This window comes from Brienomyrus brachyistius, chromosome 1 (genome assembly GCF_023856365.1).
Source record: "Brienomyrus brachyistius isolate T26 chromosome 1, BBRACH_0.4, whole genome shotgun sequence".
Lineage (NCBI taxonomy): Eukaryota > Metazoa > Chordata > Actinopteri > Osteoglossiformes > Mormyridae > Brienomyrus > Brienomyrus brachyistius.
Genome location: NC_064533.1, coordinates 52,372,889 through 52,392,593, shown reverse-complemented (window position 1 = coordinate 52,392,593; position 19,705 = coordinate 52,372,889). Strand labels below are relative to the sequence as shown.

Genomic DNA, 19,705 nt, shown 5'->3' with positions numbered 1-19,705 from the left:
CAGAATACACAGGAAAAAAGGACAAAACAGGCTCAACCCCTTAACCCTACTACCACTTTATATAACCCATTGTCCCCACCCCTTTAACTGGAAACTACCATTCCCAACTACTACACAGGGGTAATATCCCCTGAATGGGACAAAAGGAAAACAAAATGGGAGTATGGAATACCTGGCCTTTTGCCCATATCAAAAATTCAAAATAAATACCCATGAATTGTATTTACCATTGGCAACAGTTTATCTTAATCTATACCACAAGGTTGCAACTTTTACCCTTGCATACACCCCCACCTCCATGCAGCCATCCCAGCACAGTGGCTGCTTCCCTAATGACCAGGGTGCTACTACACACCTAAGGACTATTAATTCAAATTCAAATTCAAATTTTATTTGTCACATACACAGTCATACACAGTACGATATGTAGTGAAATGCTTACACGAACGCCAGTGACCTAAAAGAGAATTAAGCTTGTCGTAAGAAATAAATATGAATAGAAGAAATACGATAGAAAAATTTAAACTTAACTAGAACAGAAATAGAAATAAAAATATAAATAGAAGTATACTGTACATAAAATAGAAGTAAAAATAGAAATAGAAGTGTACTGTACATAAAATAGAAATAAAAATAGAAATATACTGTACAATAGAAATTTTCTTTCAAATTGAAATTAGGTGGAGGAAGTATGGTGTGCAAGTATGCATGGAAAAAAAAGTGTCTTAAGATGCCTTATTAAAGTGACTTTGTGCAAAGGTCCAGAATGTAAACATAACCATGTGAGTTCAGATGTGAGTGTAGATGTGCATGAGAGTGTCCATAGTGTCCATTGACGTTAACAGGTTGTATTACTTCTGTGTTTGTGTGTTGTTGAGAGACCTTATCGCCTGCGGGTAGAAGCTCCTCCTCAGTCTCTCTGTGTTGGCCTTCAGGGAGCGGAAGCGCTTCCCTGACCGCAACAGATAGAACAGTCCATTGTTGAGATGGCTGAGGTCCTTCGCGATCTTCCTGGCCTTGGTCCAGCACCGATTGAGTGCAGGTCAGGGAGCTTGGTGCGGATGATGCATAATCTGTATCAGTCTGTTCTCACTACTATGCAACTAATCTTGTCACCTACTTATTCCTCAGCCATTCAGCTTCTGCCATTACATCTAGGCACAGAATAAATGAAAAAAAAACAAACAGAAAAAAACAAATACACAATAAATACAAATAAACGATGCAATAAATGAAATACTTGGCATGGCTTCAGCCACGTGTGCATCTATCCGCTTCCACCCTGGCCAACTCTGTTAAACCTGCAAAAGAAAAACAGAAGAAAAAAACATACAAAAATAAATAAAACTTACAAACTGTTACAAAAAAAAAACAAAGCAATAGGACAATTTTTCTGCCCTCTTAAGGCACAGTGAGGACACGTCTATAAGCTGCGGCATCACATTGGTATTGCCTTGTATATTAGGGTTAGGGTTAGATATTGCATTTGTATACTATATTGCATTTTCGGTCGTTAAGAGGTTTATAATAGCACCTTTTACAACAGAGTTGTCGACACAAGTGATTTATTGCGTAAACAAAAACGTATTGTTACTACAATGTTATGGTTTATCTATAGTTGCCATAGACACCTCTAATTGTGACCAAGCTACTGAAACGCAGCTTATTTTCTGAATAAAAAAATATCCATTTACTCTCATGGGACTCAGTTTTCATTATTGTGATGCAGTATAATTTACAATGCTGTATTCAAACCTGTCTTCATTAAGTACTGAAGGATTAGGTCCTTATTAGATTAGAGTTGTGTAGTACTTTTTATATTTTTAGGCTTACTTAAATACTTGAAAAACTTTCCTTGGCATAGACAAGTCTTCCTACGGCCACGTTTATCCTTCTATGACGACAAGTTGACGATCCCTCGCAAGCCACACCTCCGAATCCCTTTCACTTTCATTTGGGAATCACCTGAATCGTTATGGAAAATTCTAGGATAGTAATATTTGAAAAATATTACGTGTTTCTTATATTCCTTATTTTATTGGATTCAATATTTGGTAAGTGTGGCACTGTCCTGAATTTTATATACTTTTATATGAATCTTCACGGTTTATTACTCATAAATGACACAATTATTTTATTGTTCAGATAGGCCTTCGCTCTTTTAACGCATTCAGTAAACATACATCTACTAAATAGTCTAAAGGTACAGTATGCATCTATGTTGGTTTTTAGTGTTTTCATATGTATTTTATAAATTTAAGCAAAACGTGTTCGTCGAATGCTTATGCTGAGCCCTTTGCTTGATTTGTATGTGATAATGGTGCGTTCGCTTCCGAGGTGAGTATAGTTGAGTCCGACAATCTCCTGTTCGAGCTACCACGTCTTGGAACAAAATATAGCTGCCTCCATGAACACGCTGTTGTGTGTTGTTGCTTTATATTTGAGCATATTTAGAGTGAGATTCTTTTTCCCGAGACACATACAAACAAGAAACACGAACTAGTCAAACCACATTAAAAGCTTTATAATATTTTAGTAGATCCATAGCGATATTCTTTTTTCGAGAGGCAAACAAACAAAAGACACTAACAAGTCTGGTAAAAAATCTGATATTGCATGCTAGGATACTGTTTACGGTCATGATATGGTATTGTCTAACTCGAACACATGCAATTTATATTTATAACTATTAATACATTTAAATAACATTTAATATATTTAAATGTTAACTATTTAACTATTAATACATTTTTTAATAAATAAAACATGTAAAATATAATGGAATTATGGTGCAATCCATTCGGATCCGATTTCACAGTTGCCGAGATTACGTCACATCCGCGGAAAAACTCGGGGAAAACCGAGTCGAATGCAGTCTATTTGCCACAGAAGCGATACCATGGACCTATATCAAACAGCAAGGTTTTTTGCTTAGCTGGACAACTTGTCGGATATAAGGTACCTCAGTTTAAATAGCCTTTATCTTCGTTCGCTTACAATTAGCCCGAACTACCTTAAATCCGACTAATCATGAAATCCAATTCTAGCCCAGTCAATTGTTAGGTATTGTTAGCAATATCGGTTTAACACATTATGCGCGGTGCTTTACGTATAATACTCCGTAGCAACACGTCCACAGATAAGCTGGACGGTATAGTGTGTGCGACCGAGATAACGAGCAACGACATACTTTCACTGTCATGGCGTTGCCATCTTGGGTTCTGAACTCATGCTCGAGATCTCAGAAAAACTGGAGCGCACCTGTCGTCATTTCCGGCTTCTAAACTCGGAATCCAGATGTCGTACCTCCTGTCTGAGCAGCATTGGTTCACCGATACTGTATGCAGGCCGATCCAGACTTAGACGGATCTGGAAGAGATTATATGTGACCGATTCATGTCCGGTACTTACTTATTTAGTTTTTGGCAGTCTGTAAAAAGATCCGGTTTAATGTTAAATTGATTTGTGCAATCAGTCGCACGATAGCTTTTTCCAATTTCAGACGTCCTTTAGCGGCATTTAAACTGAGCACAAACGGTGCTATACTCAATTTTTTTGCCACTCAGTGGGTGTGAGCGCAGAGACTTCCGCCTACTATGACGTCATGCGCATACCCTAACTTCCAGGATAAGTGCAGGGGGTGACGGCCTGAAAGTATTTTATGCTTTTAACAACAACTAGTAGCAGAACGATTTGCAATCTTTGCAAAAACAAAAGTTTGGGAGGTGGAAGCAGCGTGTGGCGGAAAATCCCACTAAAATGTACATGCAATTGTGGGAGACAACACAAGTAATATGAAAAAAGCAATGGATGTTTTGACTTGCTACATGTTGTGATACACAAGGGGCTGCTATTGTAGTGAAGTGTAAGTAACGCTGGTGCCAGTGGGAGAAAAACTGAATTTTAAGCATTCGTCACTTGTGTATCCTCTCTTGGAAGATATTCAAATTGATCTGCATGGGAGGTATTCTCTGCAAAAAGAAAATGATACATTAAAATATCTCCTCTTTGCCATTTACTTTTCAAAGTCTATGTGCAGAAATCTTGCTAAAATGAAAATTTAAATGAAATAACACCATTTACATTTTAATTTTCCAGTTATGTATGAGTCAGATGTGAAACATTAAAAATAAAAACCTTTTTGCCTTTTCAGTTCTCAGTTTATTTTTTCATTTCCTACTTTGCTTTCTTCATTTTGAAGTTCACAACATGCAAATGTATGTTAATTGGAGCGGGGCAGTGGGCGGAGTTATGGACCACTGCTGTGCTTTTGCTGATTCCATGTTGTGTTACTTGCAGATAGAAACATGTTGTGTTTCTTGCTTGAGCCTTTTCACAGCTGTGACATATGACTACGAATAAGAAGTGAGCCTGAATATCACATATCCAATGGAAGACTATTCCAAAACTGTGGAGCTCTACAAGAGAAAGTCTTGCAGCCCGCTGTAGTTCTTTCTGCCCTGGGTACTAATTGATGTCCTGCTCCTTGAGATTGAAGCAAGTGAGGAGGGTCCTAAGAGGCCAGTAGATCTCTAAGGTATTCTGGTGCAAGGCCATTCAGTGCTTTATAAGTTAATAGCAGTATTTTGTAGTGAATGCGAGGCTAAAGTAGAAGTCAGTGAAGGCAGCATAGAACAGGGCTAGTATGATCAAATATTTATGTTTGTAAGAACTCTGACTGCTGCATTTTGTACTAGCTGAAGCTTATGTAAAGATCTAGATGGGCAACCAGGAAGGGTATCAAAGTAGTCCAGTCTGAAAGTTATAAAGGCATGTATTAGTTTTTCTGCATCGTGAAAGGAGAGTATCTTCCGAAGCTTAGCTATGTTCCGTAGAACACAGTTCTAGTAATACTTCTTGTATGCGCATTGAAACATAAATCTGAATCAACCAGGACACCAAGATCTCTGACCCCTGTATTAGGCTGAGTAGGAAGACCACAGAGGTTGAGGTTGTCAAACTCATTTCAGGCAGCATCAGGACCAACTAGCAGTATTTCTGTTTTTTCTGTGTTTAACATAAGGATTTTTTTGCCATCCAACACCAGATATTTAGTAGACAGTCTTCTAACCAAGACAGCTGTATAACAATGAAATCCAACACCAGGGGTAGCCGATCTTATCCGCACAGGGCCGGTGTGTATGCAGGTTTTTGGGATAACCTTTAGGTCAGCTATTCAAACTCAGGTGCGAGGACTCTTCAGCCAATTAGTCCTCTAATTACTGACCTAATTAGGGAGTTGCAGTGAAAACCTGCATACACACAGGCCCTTTGTGGATAAGATTAGCCACCCCTGTCCAACACCATGATTTCTAATAATGTTACCAAGTGGTAGCATATATAAAGTGAAGAGTAGTGGGCCTAGCACTAAGCCCTATGGGACACTGTATTTGACTTTGGTGGCCTTGGAAGATTCATTGTTCACGTGGACGAACTGATAACAATCAGTTAAATAAGAGTGAAATCAAGAGAGAGCTGTCCCCTTAATGCCAACCATAGATTCTGGCCGGTCCAAAGGAATATTATGGTCCACAGTATCGAATGTAGCAGTTAAGTCTAGTAATACCAACAGATATACAGCCACTGTCAGAAGCCATAAGCAAATCACTCATTACTGTGATAAAAGCTGTTTCTGTGTTATGGTTTGGCCTAAAGCCACAATGATATAATTCATTAGTGTTATTTTTCTGTAGAAAAGAAGACAGCTGATGAACAACTTTTTTCCATGATCTTTGAAATGAACGGAAGATTTGAGATAGGTCTATACTTTCCTAAATCACTACGTACAAGATTTTGTTTCTTTAGGGCAGGTCTAATAGCAGCCATTTTAAAAGGTTTTGGAACATATCCAAGCCTAAGAGACAAGTTTAACAAGGTAGTTAATCAGTGGTGCAGTCTCCTTGAGGAATTTTGTAGGAATTGGGTCTACAAGGCTAGTAGAAAATTAGCAGGAAACCAAACTTAAATGTTATGATTGTTTTATAGGAAATAAAGATTCAAAGGTGTGATCATCAGTACCAATGTGGCCTTGAGAGGTAAAGTGGGCTATCCCACATTTTTGACACCTACCCCCTTTTTATTGAATATTTTGAATCGGATAAGTTGTTATTATCTAAGTCATACCTCTGTGCTACCTATGATATATATCAATTGTAGGGTATAGGCACACTGATTTTTTTTTGAAAAATGTTCAACTTCGGAGCTCATTTCCTCAAAAATTTGTTTTTGTTGGATAACCCACTTTACCTGTCAAGGGCACAAATCGGCCTAGCAGAAGGCTGGTAGCTGTGTGCAGCTATAGATTTTCACTGGATGGTCTGTCTAATCTTAATAATTTTACCATAAAAAATGTCATAAAGTCATCACAAATTCAATGTTAACCTAGACACAGATTCGAACAGGAATTTAGGACTGTTTTTGTTCTCTTCTATTAATCTGGAGAGTTACAGACATCTAGCAGTCACTAGTGCTTGTCTATACTTAGAGAGGCTCTTTTTCCGGGCAAATCTGAAAACTTTAGTTGAGTGCCATTTGTGCTCTAGCTTGTGTGAAGCCTGTTTAAGTGATGAGTATGGTCAGAGTACCAGGGGGCAGGTCTCTTATCTCTAAGCTTATTTTCTTGAATGCAGCTACAATAGCTAGAGTGTTCATTTTATTTTGACAACAACAAACTGTCGCTACAGGGCTTTAGATAATTTTCGGCACTATACTGAGGATACTTATGCCCGCGATTTGATAAGCAAATAGTAGTAAGCTTAAAATATTAACAATAGGCGTATTGTGACAGAAGTTAGTTATCTGTGTAAATGTGGTGTATCCTTGTAGTTAGAGAAGCGTGCCACATGCGACATGTTTTGTTATGCCATGAAGCCGTAAGCACTGAAGTCACGGTGAAGAAAGAGATAGCTCAGCAGCCATGACATCTTTTAAAAGAGGAGATATTGCGGTTAAACAAGGTAAAAAAACGGCGGTGTGGTGATACTTTTTACAATTTAATGTCTGATATGTTTTCTTGTAAATGTAGTTTCCATTTTCATTTCAGTTCACAAATTATTATTATTTTTTTATTTAGTGACCGTTTTATTTCTGTTTCAGTTTACGATTATAACACTGGTCCGAATAAGCCCAATGCACACAAACACACACCGGCACCGCTAATCAAATGTAAAAATCAATGTAAAAATCAATGTAAAATAAGCCCAGATTCCTGCCTAAACATTTTCTCAAGCACTTATTCAATGGAAATTCTAAGGTAGCAGGCAGACACCTTTATAGCTTTAATGATGAGTGCGCTTAGCAGCTACAAGAACAAAAGAAAATGAGAAGCTGTCCATTCTGTACCTCTGAGGTACCGGCCGACAGCGCGGCAGGTTGGACTAATGCCAGCCTTGTACATAGTTCTCCATAGTTGCATGTTTTGTAATGTAATTCTGCTGTATTGTAATGACAAGTGCAGTGCTAAATGTTAGTTGTTGTACATGCCTCATCTGTGTGTGCTTACTGTGCATGTTACAATACTAATGGTAATTTCATAAACATGAATGAACAACACTTACAGTGGTTTTGCCTATTCTGGTGGTCTAGAATAGAGTCTGTGTGTGTTAGTGTTGCAGTGGTATGCCATATGCCAGTGGTATGCCATAGACAGTGTACAAATTACCTTTTTCTTTTGTTATAATTTGAACTACTCCCATAATTACATAGTGATACTGAAGGAAAACAGTTGTTATTAAGATCTGGCTGAATATCCCATTCTGGGCCAGTGGAGATTGCTCAAAAGCAATCCGTAAAATGAACCTGCTGTTGTGAAAAGAACTGTTAACAGGGAATACATTTCCAAAAGCTCTCATTAGCAGAGGTGCAGAGGTGCAAGGTACACGTTGGACAGGTGATACGTGCTGTACTTTACAAATAAGGATGCCAGGCTAACTTTTTCCACTTGTAGCCCCTTGCTGAATTTTAGGAGCACCAGCGCAAGATTTTGATGCACCGCTTAAACTGACATGCAGTGCAACACATTCAAATATTTGGTAAATGATGTTGAGGGGACCTTAAGATGGGAATCGGGACAAGAGTCAGAGGGTGTCACAGGACCTGCAGGGTAGAAGGGTGACAGAGACTACAGGACAGGGATAAGAGGGTGCAGAGAGACCCACTAGACTGGGACAAGAGGGTGCCACCGGGGATGCTGAGCAGAAGAGCACCGTTGGGACTGCAGGGTCGGAACTTGAGGGAACAGCAGGGGACATGGTTGGGCTGAACTCTCCTGGCCAACTCCGGTCTGGGAAACAGGCCCACACTGTGTGTTCCTGCCTTCCTCTCCTGGAGATGGAGACCTAGCCAGTCCCTTGTCTGGGTCCCAGTTTGTGCCATCGACCATACAGGGGTGTTTGACCAGATAAGTGCGATCATCGAACAGGCGCGGGTGTCCAGGGAGTAGAACCAAGAGCAAGCCCCAGGGGTCCCACTCCAAGTCCTCTGGAGGGGTCTCTCTCTGGTCCATTTCTTCTGGGTTAGTGACAGCCAGGAGGTCATGTGCAGGGCTGGTGGTGGCCGGGAATGGAAGATGCAGGAGGGGATGAGGTGGGTGCTAACAGGATATCAGGGAACAGTGAGACAGGATCCGGCAGAACGTCGAGGGACAAGGCGGGCATCAAAGGAACTTCAGGGAACAATGAGGCTGGCATCTGCTGGACATCAGGGGACAGAGCCGTATCCGATGTGACACCTGGAGGCAAGCAGGGCAGAGCCAGGATAACCTGGCAGCGAGCGGAGCAGAGCCGGGACTACCTGGCCAGGAGATCTAGAGAGGGGCAGGGCAAAACTACCCTATCTTGTTCAGGAGTGTGCGTGAAGCAGCCATCTCTGGGCTGGGTACAGTGGTGGCCTTACCTGGCCAGGAGATCTAGAGAGGGGCAGGGCCAAACTACCTGGCCTGGGGGTCGGGGGAGCAACAGAGATCTACGTTGGATGCCTTGGAGGAAGGGCTGAATGGCCTTCTCTGGCCGGGAGCCTTTGAGCCTGAGCAAGCCCAGGCATGGCAGCGGCCTCTCGTGAGCCGCACATTAGAGTGGGACGATGTTGACATCACCTGGGCAATCTGCTGGATGCAAGGAGGCATGGAAACTGAAGTATGCACACTGGCTGCTGGGGTTAATTGACAGTTCTGTCATGTTTAGCGGGATGAAGGATGCAGGAGCAGGAATTAGGGAAAACAAACAGGGCTTCATACGGCAAAGGGAAACAAACCAGAAAGCAAAGGGGTCAACACGGAGCGCAGCAAACTTTGGATGGCATGGGCAACAAGCAGGACTGACGTTAACCAGGCTCTTTCCCTCATGCTTCGCTCCAGGCCTTGCTCCAGTGCAGGCAGAAGTCGGGGTAAACCAGGAATTTAATAACAGGACCGGGGATCTCACGCAAACAAACATCAATGACAGACCAGGCAAACAGGTAAGACCAGGACTTAAATAAGACAGGACCAAGCAAAGTAAATGGACAAAGCTGGAGACGATCAGGGAAGCACACGTGGGTAATCAGGGGGTGTGGCACACACGAGGAGCGGACGGAGCCGGCGTCACAGAACCCCCCCCCAAAGGCGCGCTACACCGGGCGCGCCCGGGAGGAGGCGAAGGACGGGACGAGACCAGGGAACCAAAACCTGAAAAACAAGAACCAAAACCATCAACGAGGGACAGGGAACAAGACAGACAGGCAAAACTGACACAAAGGCAGAAGCCAAGACAGGACACGACACAGGACAGGAAAAGCGGACAAACAGACCAGAAAAGGGGACACAGAGGGAACAGGCGGGACAAAAGGACCGGGAGTGAACGGAGGGAACCCAGAGGGAGAAGGAGGCACAGGAGGAGCGAAGGGACGAGGGACAAAGAATGGGGAAGCAGAGACAGAAGGGACCGAGGCAGGGAAGAAGGGAGAGAAGGCGGGGGAACGAAGGGGAGCCCGAGGGACACCCAGCGGGCGACGGGCGGCAGCCGGAGGGGCCGCAGACGGCCGGGAGGCCGGAGCCGGAGGGGACCTCGGAGGGGCCGAGGAGGCAGGGTGAGGGACCGACAGAGGGGCCGAGGAGGGAGGCGAAGGGGACGCTGGCGAGGGCAAGGAGAGGGGGGGAGCCATCGCAGGCGGCGACGTCTTCCGCCGTGCAGGAGCGAGTGGACCCGCAGGCGACCGACGAGGAGTCAGCGGAGGGAGCGAGGCAGGGCGACGAGGCCTCGGAGGGGGACCCGCAGGCAACAGCCGACCAGGACGGCCAGGACTCGCAGGCGCCAACCGAGCCAGCGCGCAGGCGAGGGAGGGCGAGCCAGGGGGCCGGGCGGGAGGGACCCCAGCCCTGCGTCTGTGTCCCCGCCCCTTACGGGACATGGACATCACGCCCCTCGGTTGGGGCCGAGGATGCCGAGGCAAGGGCAGAGGAGTCACAGGAGCGGGGCCAGGGACAGGAGCGGGGCCAGGGGGCGCCTCGGGAGCCGCTGCGGCGCGGTCAGGGGGCGCCTCGGGAGCCGCAGCAGGGGGAGGGGGCACCGGGACAGGAACACGGTCAGGCTGTGGGGGCGCCGGGACAGGAACACGGTCAGGCTGTGGGGGCGCCGGGACAGGAACACGGTCAGGCTGTGGGGGCGCCGACCCGGGAGCTGCAGGCTGCTGTAGTGGGAGCGCCGGCCCGGGAGCTGCAGCAGGCACGGGGAGCGCCTCGGGCGTGGGCGCCGGCTCTGGAACTGCAGGCGCGGGGTCCATCGACAGAGGCGGTCGTGCCCCTGTGGGAGCCCCCTCTCCAAGGCGCGCTCCTCCGGGCGCGTCAGGGAGCGAAGGCGGCTGCTCAGGCGCCAGAGCCGCAGGCAAGGGCGGCGGATCGGGAGCCGCTGGAGCGCGGTCAGGACTTGCAGCGCGGTCAGGACCTGGAGCGCGGTCAGGACCTGGAGCTGCTGCAGGCGGAGGGGGCGCCTCTGGGGCTGCTGCAGGCGGAGGGGGCGCCTCTGGGGCTGCTGCAGGCGGAGGGGGCGCCTCTGGGGCTGCTGCAGGCGGAGGGGGCGCCAGGACAGGAACAGGAGCGCGGTCAGGAACAGGAGCTGGCTGCAGTGGGGGCGCCTGCCCGGGAGCTGCAGGTTGCTGCAGTGGGGGCGCCTGCCCGGGAGCTGCAGCAGGCGAAGGGGGCAGCGAAAGCGGCTGCGCAGGCGGCGGCGGCTGCACGGGAGCGGGGTCCGCCGGCAGCGGCAGTAGCGAAGGCGGCTGTGCAGGCAGCGGCGGCAGCGAAAGCGGCTGCGCAGGCGGCGGCGGCTGCACGGGAGCGGGGTCCGCCGGCAGCGGCGGTAGCGAAGGCGGCTGCGCAGGCGGCGGCGGTAGCGAAGACGGCTGCGCAGGCGGCGGCGGTAGCGAAGGCGGCTGCTCGGGCTGAGCAGGGGCTGCAGGCACAGGAGGCGGCTGCTCGGGCTGAGCAGGGGCTGCAGGCACAGGAGGCGGCTGCTCGGGCTGAGCAGGGGCTGCAGGCACAGGAGGCGGCTGCTCGGGCTGAGCAGGGGCTGCAGGCGGCGTTACCGGTAGGTCCCGTGCGGGCAAGACGGACGTGGCCCCTTTAAGTGCCCGGGGCACACGCGGGATAGCGTCCCGCACTGCGCTGGCCCCCTTGTTGGCCAGCCGCTCGGGCCGGAAGTAGTACCGCTCGAGGGGCGGTAGCAGCTCAGTGGCGGCTGGGTGCTCTCCCCGGACTGGGGAAGCTACCTGCGCAGGCAGCTTAGCTGCGGTGATGACGTCAAGGTCAGCCGGGGAGTCCTCCAATTCCCCGGTTAGGAGAGAAGCGGGGATGAGCGCGCACGCTCCCAGAACGATTGCAGGGGCGATCGCGTGCTTCTTCCTCTTCTTCCTCTTTGTCATGCGGGTCGCGGACGGCTGCTCCTCGTCTGGTGGGACAGACAGCTGGGGAACATCTTCCGCGACGCATGACGCGTCCAGCTCCAATCTCCGAGCTGTCATCCGTTGGATGAGCTCATGGAGGTGGGCGCGCACCTCTCCCAGACGATGCCCGCCCTCCGATGGGGACATCGCCAGCAGGAGATCGCAACTGTCGGTGGCCAATTGCAGCGCGACGGGGTCCTCCTGGACGTCGGGCTGGTTGAGCCAATAATATACCTCTTGCAGCAGACCGAGACGTTGGCTCTCGGTCTGCTGCTGTGCCTTGTTGAGTGGGTCTGTCATTCTGTCACGGGAGATACGCTGCGATCGCGGGCAGAGCGGCGATCGAACGGGCAGGAAGCAGGCGGACAGGCAGAAGTCGGGGTAAACCAGGAATTTAATAACAGGACCGGGGATCTCACGCAAACAAACATCAATGACAGACCAGGCAAACAGGTAAGACCAGGACTTAAATAAGACAGGACCAAGCAAAGTAAATGGACAAAGCTGGAGACGATCAGGGAAGCACACGTGGGTAATCAGGGGGCGTGGCACACACGAGGAGCGGACGGAGCGGGCGTCACATCTATCCATGTGGTCATTTTATATTACCTATTTATTCAGAAAATTTACAGAAGATGTGCTATATCATGATATGTATCGTTACTGGGATATGAAATAAGCTATACTGGCATATGAGATTTTGGTCTTATTGCACCACCCTAGTGTGTATTATCTGACTGAATATTTATCCCCGCCCTAATTTATGTCTCCTGGTGTCATAGTCCCTAGTTTTTCATAATTCGCTGTCTATCCTCTGTTCCCTTGTCAGGTATTGAATGTGTTTGCTGTTAGACGGTCCCTGTAAAAAAACCTGTGTACTTACTTTTTGATTCCTTTAAGCCATTTCTTACAGTAGTTCTAGAATCACTTGCCTGTCTTTGTTCCGACTCATTGTGGTCTCTTTTGCTTCTAAGTAAATTAAGTTTGCACTTAAGCTTGAGAGCCATCTTGTGGAATGTCATCCATTTATGAATGTTGCAGACAGCTGGAATAATCTATTTTCATTGCTGACAACAGGATTTTGCAATAAGAGTAGAATGGCTCGACCTCCAAACATAATCAGTGTGCATCATTGTCTGTGAACTGGACATCACAAGTCTGTCATTGAAACTGTCTAGCTTGCATTTGTTAAAAGATATTACAAGCAAAAATCTGAATATTGAATATAAGGCTACATTTAATGCAGGCTGTCTTGTCAGACTGCATTTTTTAGCAGAGGCTTTTATAGAAATTGACTTCAGTTCAGTCAGTCAGTTACTACATGACAAGCATAATCATCGTTCCCACAACCCAGATTATTATTACATTTAAGATCTGATAATTTAAATAAATTATATTCAAGTATGAAATTACATTTTCACCTTTCCTTTTATTGGTTTCAGGCGATACTGCAGTCCAGCGAATATACGGTGAACTTAACGGAAACATCACACTGCGACCAGGTGTCACAGGAACCATAAAGGAAATCCTCTGGAAACACAATGGTGACAAAGCAGCAGAGTTTACTAGGCCAGATCCGGTCCAGTCATACAGGAATTTCCAGTACCGGGTCATCTTGAACATAAATACTGGTCACCTTACGATTACAAAACTCAACTATGAAGATAATGGTCAATATATGGCTGAAAGTCAATTGGATGAAAAACAACAGTTACAGTATTACACCGTTAATTTGATTGTCATTGGTAAGTATATGCTTGTACTCCACTGTGAAACATTTTGACGCTCACTGTCATGTGTTAATTTCATTCATAACTTGGTTGGTGCTGTATTTCTTAAATGCCTTTATTGAGAGCAAAAAATGTGAGTGGAAAAAGAGGTTAATGGTGAGACATGGCATCTAGAAATGATAGGCCGAGACCTGCTTCTGCCATGGCCACCTCAGTTTCCTAACCTGAATCCCACTGAAAACCTGTGTGTTGAGCTGAAGAGGAGAGTGCACAAGAGAGGGCCTAGAACCCAGGATGATTTGGAGGGATTCTGTAAAGGGGAATGGTCTCAGACGCCCTGCTTGGTATTCTCAAGAAATCAGTAAAATACATCAAGAACTGAATTCCACATACTAAAACATGCTGAGATAATATATTCTTGCATCTGTGCAATTTCAAAAGCCTTTTCCTTCGCAAGCTTAATGAATACTGGAGTTGTCTGACTTTCAGAGCCCATCACGTTGCCCATAGTGCAATGTAGGAAGAACGAGACTGCAGCAAAACTTCTCTGCAGTGCGAAAGGTCCAAACCTCCAGTACAGCTGGAGGGGGGGTAGCATCTCGACGCCCACTTGGTCTCCTGAGCCGACAGAGCTGGTCATCAAAAAGGAGGATGATCCTGACAGCATCTACACTTGTCTTGTGAAGAGTGAAGCTAGCAGCCGGAGCAGTGAAGCCTATAAAGTTGCAGAATGCTCTGTGGGTGAGTTAGGTGCCTGGATGGACAGGGACAGCCCCCACAAATTAGTAGGGGTTTCAAAGTGACAGGGCGCTTCTGCTTAAACAGCCTTTTATTTTTCTATATAAGGAAACTTATGCTCTCTTTTTTATTTGTTCTCCTTAAGGCTCATCTCTATCCCGCAGCATCGCTTTCAGCATCGTGGGTGTTGCAGTTGTAGTGGCCATAGGTGCCATAGTGGCAGTCATCAAATATTGTCAACGTAGGCAAGGTAAAGTAACGATCTCGCAAGTCTAAACCATTAGCATATTAGCGGAGAGCTAGTGCTAATGTTTACGTGTAAAATATAGTCCAGTGCTGCAAGTTCATTTCAGAGCTTGAGGCACAGTTTGAGATGTTGAGTCTTTAGTGAAATTGAGGCTGACTGAATTGCCCAAACCAACAAGGCAAGACTGTGTAAGAAACCAGCTGGGTTCAAGTAGTCTTTGGACTGTGTATCAAAAATCTATTGGTCAGCTCCCTCACAAAAGACTCAAGCCCCCAGAGTGCTCTCCCAAGGCACCTCATACATAAGAACTCAAACCACCTGATCATATTTAAACACCTCCCCATTCACAAACAACTGAAGGAGACCTATGAGATTCATATTCATATGAGACCTATTACATTCCTAATGCTACATGCACACGGGATATTCTGGATTGCAGAGATAGAAGGTCTAAGGATACTCTTATGATTGCCTTTTAATATGTATTATTTAAATCATAAAGACATGTGATAAACGGCATCTGCAAATATTATATGCATGCAGTGGCCACAGAAATGCCTTTTATGTTGGAAGTGTTGTAAAAGTGTGTATCTGCTTGTACATTTGGTAAAATTTCTCTTTGTCTTTGTTGCATCAGGTACAAATTACCATGAAGTACAACAGAATCCAGGTAATCATTTGATTTTTTTTATCTTTCTGCTTTGCTGTGATTATAATAGTCATAGTTATTTATCCATTACGGGGCAGATGTGGACACATAGTACCAATATAGGTTCTGACAAACCAGCTCATTCAAGGGTTTTAATTTTTACTTTTCTACATTTTGGAATTATTGCGAAGACCTAAAAATATTGAAACTAATATATATGGATTCATGCAGTCAACAAAAAAGTTGTTAAACAAAACTACCCTACATTTTATAAATATCCTAGTTTTGCCTTAATGGGACAGTCTTGTCATTCCGTTTCATAAACCGCCAAATACCTCTTATATTATTGGGACCCACCATACTTTGTCGCAACACAACTTTTAGCCGCCACTGGCTAAAAGCATTAACTACGAAATTGGAATCATACAAACATTTGAAGAGACACACAGTGACTATGATGATATAATGATCATTGTTCCATTTCCCAATTGTTTATTTTCTAACAGATATTGAAAGTAATAGAAATAAGAACGATCAAGATCCGAGCTCCTCTGGCAACTATCCTCCCAATACAGGCCGTGAGACTGAGGAGAGAACAAATGCAGGAACAGGAGCGAGGAAGGCACTTCCAGGAAGTAAAATGAATGAAATGGTTCTGACAGATAGAAAGAAACAAATGCATGAGACAGAGAGAGCTGCCAACCAGGAAGGGAAAGGAAATGTAAAATATGAGAGTCCAAGCGAGGTAAAAGATGACAAGAAACCAAATAAGACAGATGAAGAGAAAGAAGATTTACTGCAAAAGGGAACAACACAAGGAGATGTGAAACAGGAAGAGAAGAAAATGGATGCCATAGTGTTAAATAAAGATAAGAATGGAGTGAAGAAAACAGATTCCCAAGAGGAAGGTAAAGATCAGAGAGAGGAAGAAAATATAGAACCCCAAGATGAAGATGAAGCTCAGAAAGTGGAAGAGAAGAAAACAGGTCCCCAAAAGGAAAACAAAGATCGTAAAGAAGAGAAACCAGATCCCCAAAAGGAAAACAAAGATCGTAAAGAAGAGAAAACAGATCCCCAAAAGGAAAACAAAGATCGTAAAGAAGAGAAACCAGATCCCCAAAAGGAAAACAAAGATCGTAAAGAAGAGAAAACAGATCCCCAAAAGGAAAACAAAGATTGTAAAGAAGAGAAACCAGATCCCCAAAAGGAAAACAAAGATCGTAAAGAAGAGAAGCCAGATCCCCAAAAGGAAAACAAAGATCGTAAAGAAGAGAAAACAGATCCCCAAAAGGAAAACAAAGATCATAAAGAAGAGAAAACAGATCCCCAAAAGGAAAATAAAGATTGTAAAGAAGAGAAACCAGATCCCCAAAAGGAAAACAAAGATCATAAAGAAGAGAAAACAGATCCCCAAAAAGAAAACAAAGATCGTAAAGAAGAGAAAACATATTCCCAAGCAAAAGATAAAGATCAGAAAGAGGAAGAGAAGAAAAATGATCCCCAAGAGGAAGATAAAGCTCAGAAAGAGGAAGAGAAGAAACCAGATCCCCAAAATGAAAACAAAGATTGTAAAGAAGAGAAAACAGATTCCCAAGCAAAAGATAAAGATCAGAAAGGGGAAGAGAAGCAAGGAGAAGAAAATAGAAATTCATAAAACAGGAAGATATTGTGAAGCAGGAAGAAGTTCAGGGAGATATACGTAAAACTGTGGGAAGTACCCACCATGTGCAATTGGAACTGAAGATCGGCTCTTACCCGTTTTAAAAACTTGTCTGTAGCACGGACTGCCATCTGCTAGGCATTTACAGTACAGTTCCGAGTAAAGACATTGTTAACTTTACTTTGGTGTCTGTTGGATGTATGTTGTGAAAGTGAGAAACACAACAGAATTGGCGACGAGGATTTTTGAACGTACTCGCGTGTATAGGAGCTCACACGGTAGATTCCGATGGTGTAAGCTCCCGCTTTTATGGATGCTAGCGGGCTAACTCCCTCTACAGTCGACCGACGGCGAATGTGATACGGTGAGTAACTAAAACGGGAGGAAGAGATTGAAATCATAATAATAAAAAAAAAAAAAAAACGAATTATGGCCGGTGCGATTGGAAATGTGGATGTTTTTGACAATAACGTGGAGGAATGGGACACGTATATCGAAAGACTGGAACAATATTGCTTAGCTAACAACATTGAAAATGAGAGAAAAGTGGCAGTCTTGCTGAGTGTTATGGGCACAAAGACATACAACTTGCTGAGGAGTTTAACCGCGCCGCAAAAACCTGCTCAGAAATCGTTCAAAGATATAACCAAACTGTTGCAGGAGCACTTTAATCCGAGGCCACTTGTTATTACAGAGAGATTCAGGTTTCATAATCGGAATCAGCAAAAGAATGAATCAATTCCCAACTACATGGCAGAGCTCAGGATCGCAGAACATTGTCAGTTTGGCGCGGGCTTGTCTGACGCACTCAGAGACAGGCTTGTGTGCGGTATGCATAACAAAAGCATACAAAGACGACTCCTAACCGAAAAAGACTTGACATTAGCCAAGGCATTAGAAATTGAAGTGGCAATGGAAACTGCCTCAAGGGATGCATCACAATTACAAAAGAAAATGACAAGTGAGACTCATAATGTTAACAAATTCTCAACCAAGCCAGTCAAGGCAGCTGTATGCTTCCGATGTGGGAAAAGTTCTCATGACCAAGCAGACTGCTGGTTTCGTGATAAGAACTGTAAACACTGTAATAAAAAGGGCCACATACAGAGAATGTGTAAAATGAAGCAAAATGAGGAAAAACAAAGATTCCGGAAAAGGGATAAAAGGGTGAATGAAATGAATGACACCGATACAAGTGGTTCAAACTCAGATGACACTGACACAGGGTTGGGGCATATAGCACTCCATTCAGTGTCAGGCAGTGATAAGAGGATGATATGGGTGACCCCAGAGATTGAAGGAAAGAAAGTAAAAATGGAACTAGACACTGGATCAGCACTTTCTCTTATATCGCTGAAAGATTACGAGGAGAATTTTGCAAATATTAAATTGAAACGTACACCACTGTTACTGAAAACATATACAGGAGAAAAGGTGGCACCGGTGGGAAAAATTAAAGTCAAAGTGAAATATGAAGACAAAATGAAAACTTTGGATTTGTATGTGCTGCAATGCGGAAGTGTACCATTATTTGGACGCGACTGGCTGCAAATGATTAAGCTCAATTGGCAGTCTATTAAGGTAATGCAGCCCATTGAGAATGAAAGCAGTAAAGCCACACAGGAAGAGCTGAAAATTTTACTTCAACGGACAGCATCAGTCTTCCAAGAGGGCATAGGAACTTTAAAACACATGAAAGCACACTTCACAGTGGATGAGCGTGCCTCAGCCAAGTTTTTGAAAGCTCGTCCTGTCCCCTATGCGTTGCGTCCAAGAGTAGAGACAGAACTAAAGCGACTAGAGGACCAGGGTATTTTGTCCAAAGTTGAATGGTCAGACTGGGCAACACCAATCGTACCAGTTGTGAAGAAAAATGGCGCGATAAGGCTATGTGGCGACTTTAAGGTAACAATCAACCCAGTTCTCCATGAAGATCAATACCCGTTACCACGTATAGAAGACATTTTTTGCTTCAATAGCTGAAGGACAACATTTTTCAAAGATTGATTTGGCTCAAGCATATTTACAAATGGAAATGGATGCTGAATCAAAAAAGTACCTAACCATTAATACCCACAAAGGCCTCTTTCAGTACAATCGGCTAGTGTTTGGCATTCCAGGCACCCAGTGCTACTTAGATGACATTATTGTGACAGGTCATGACGACAGCTCCCACTTGGCTAATCTAGAGGCTGTCCTAATGAGGCTAGCTGAATGTGGACTCAGAGCCAATAAGGACAAATGTGAGTTCTTCAAAGACTCCATTGAGTACTGTGGGCACAGAATAGACAGAGAGGGTCTCCACAAATCACGAGACAAAATTGATGCCGTCCTGAAGGCTCCAAAGCCCACCAATGTTTCCCAGCTTCGCTCATTTTTGGGACTGGTCAATTACTATCACAAATTCTTGCCAATCTTGCAACTGTGCTTCATCCATTGAACAGCCTCCTACAAGCAAAAGTGACCTGGAAATGGACAAAGAGTTGTGACCTGGCATTCCAGACTGCGAAAGAACTTATCACATCTGAAAAAGTCTTGACTCACTATAACCCAGATTTACCTCTTCGCTTGGCTTGTGATGCCTCGCCATATGGCACAGGTGCTGTCCTTTCACACAAAATGCCGGACGGCTCTGAACGCCCTATTGCCTTTGCATCCAGATCTTTATGTGCTGCTGAAAAGAACTATGCACAAATTGACAGAGAAGGGCTTAACCTTGTTTGGGGTGTCAAGAAATTCAACCAATACCTATATGGCAAATGTTTCACATT

General features: G+C 44.9%; 1 protein-coding gene across 1 annotated transcript; it reads left to right on the top strand.

The window, feature by feature from the left end:
* Positions 1-1,916: 1,916 nt before the first annotated feature.
* Positions 1,917-16,928, top strand: cd58 (CD58 molecule). The gene is made up of 7 exons (XM_049005682.1): positions 1,917-2,054; positions 13,353-13,655; positions 14,130-14,381; positions 14,524-14,628; positions 15,263-15,295; positions 15,781-16,260; positions 16,639-16,928. Exons 1-7 carry the CDS (start codon positions 1,976-1,978, stop codon positions 16,926-16,928), a joined length of 1,542 nt encoding a protein of 513 aa, XP_048861639.1. The 5' UTR covers positions 1,917-1,975.
* Positions 16,929-19,705: the final 2,777 nt, after the last annotated feature.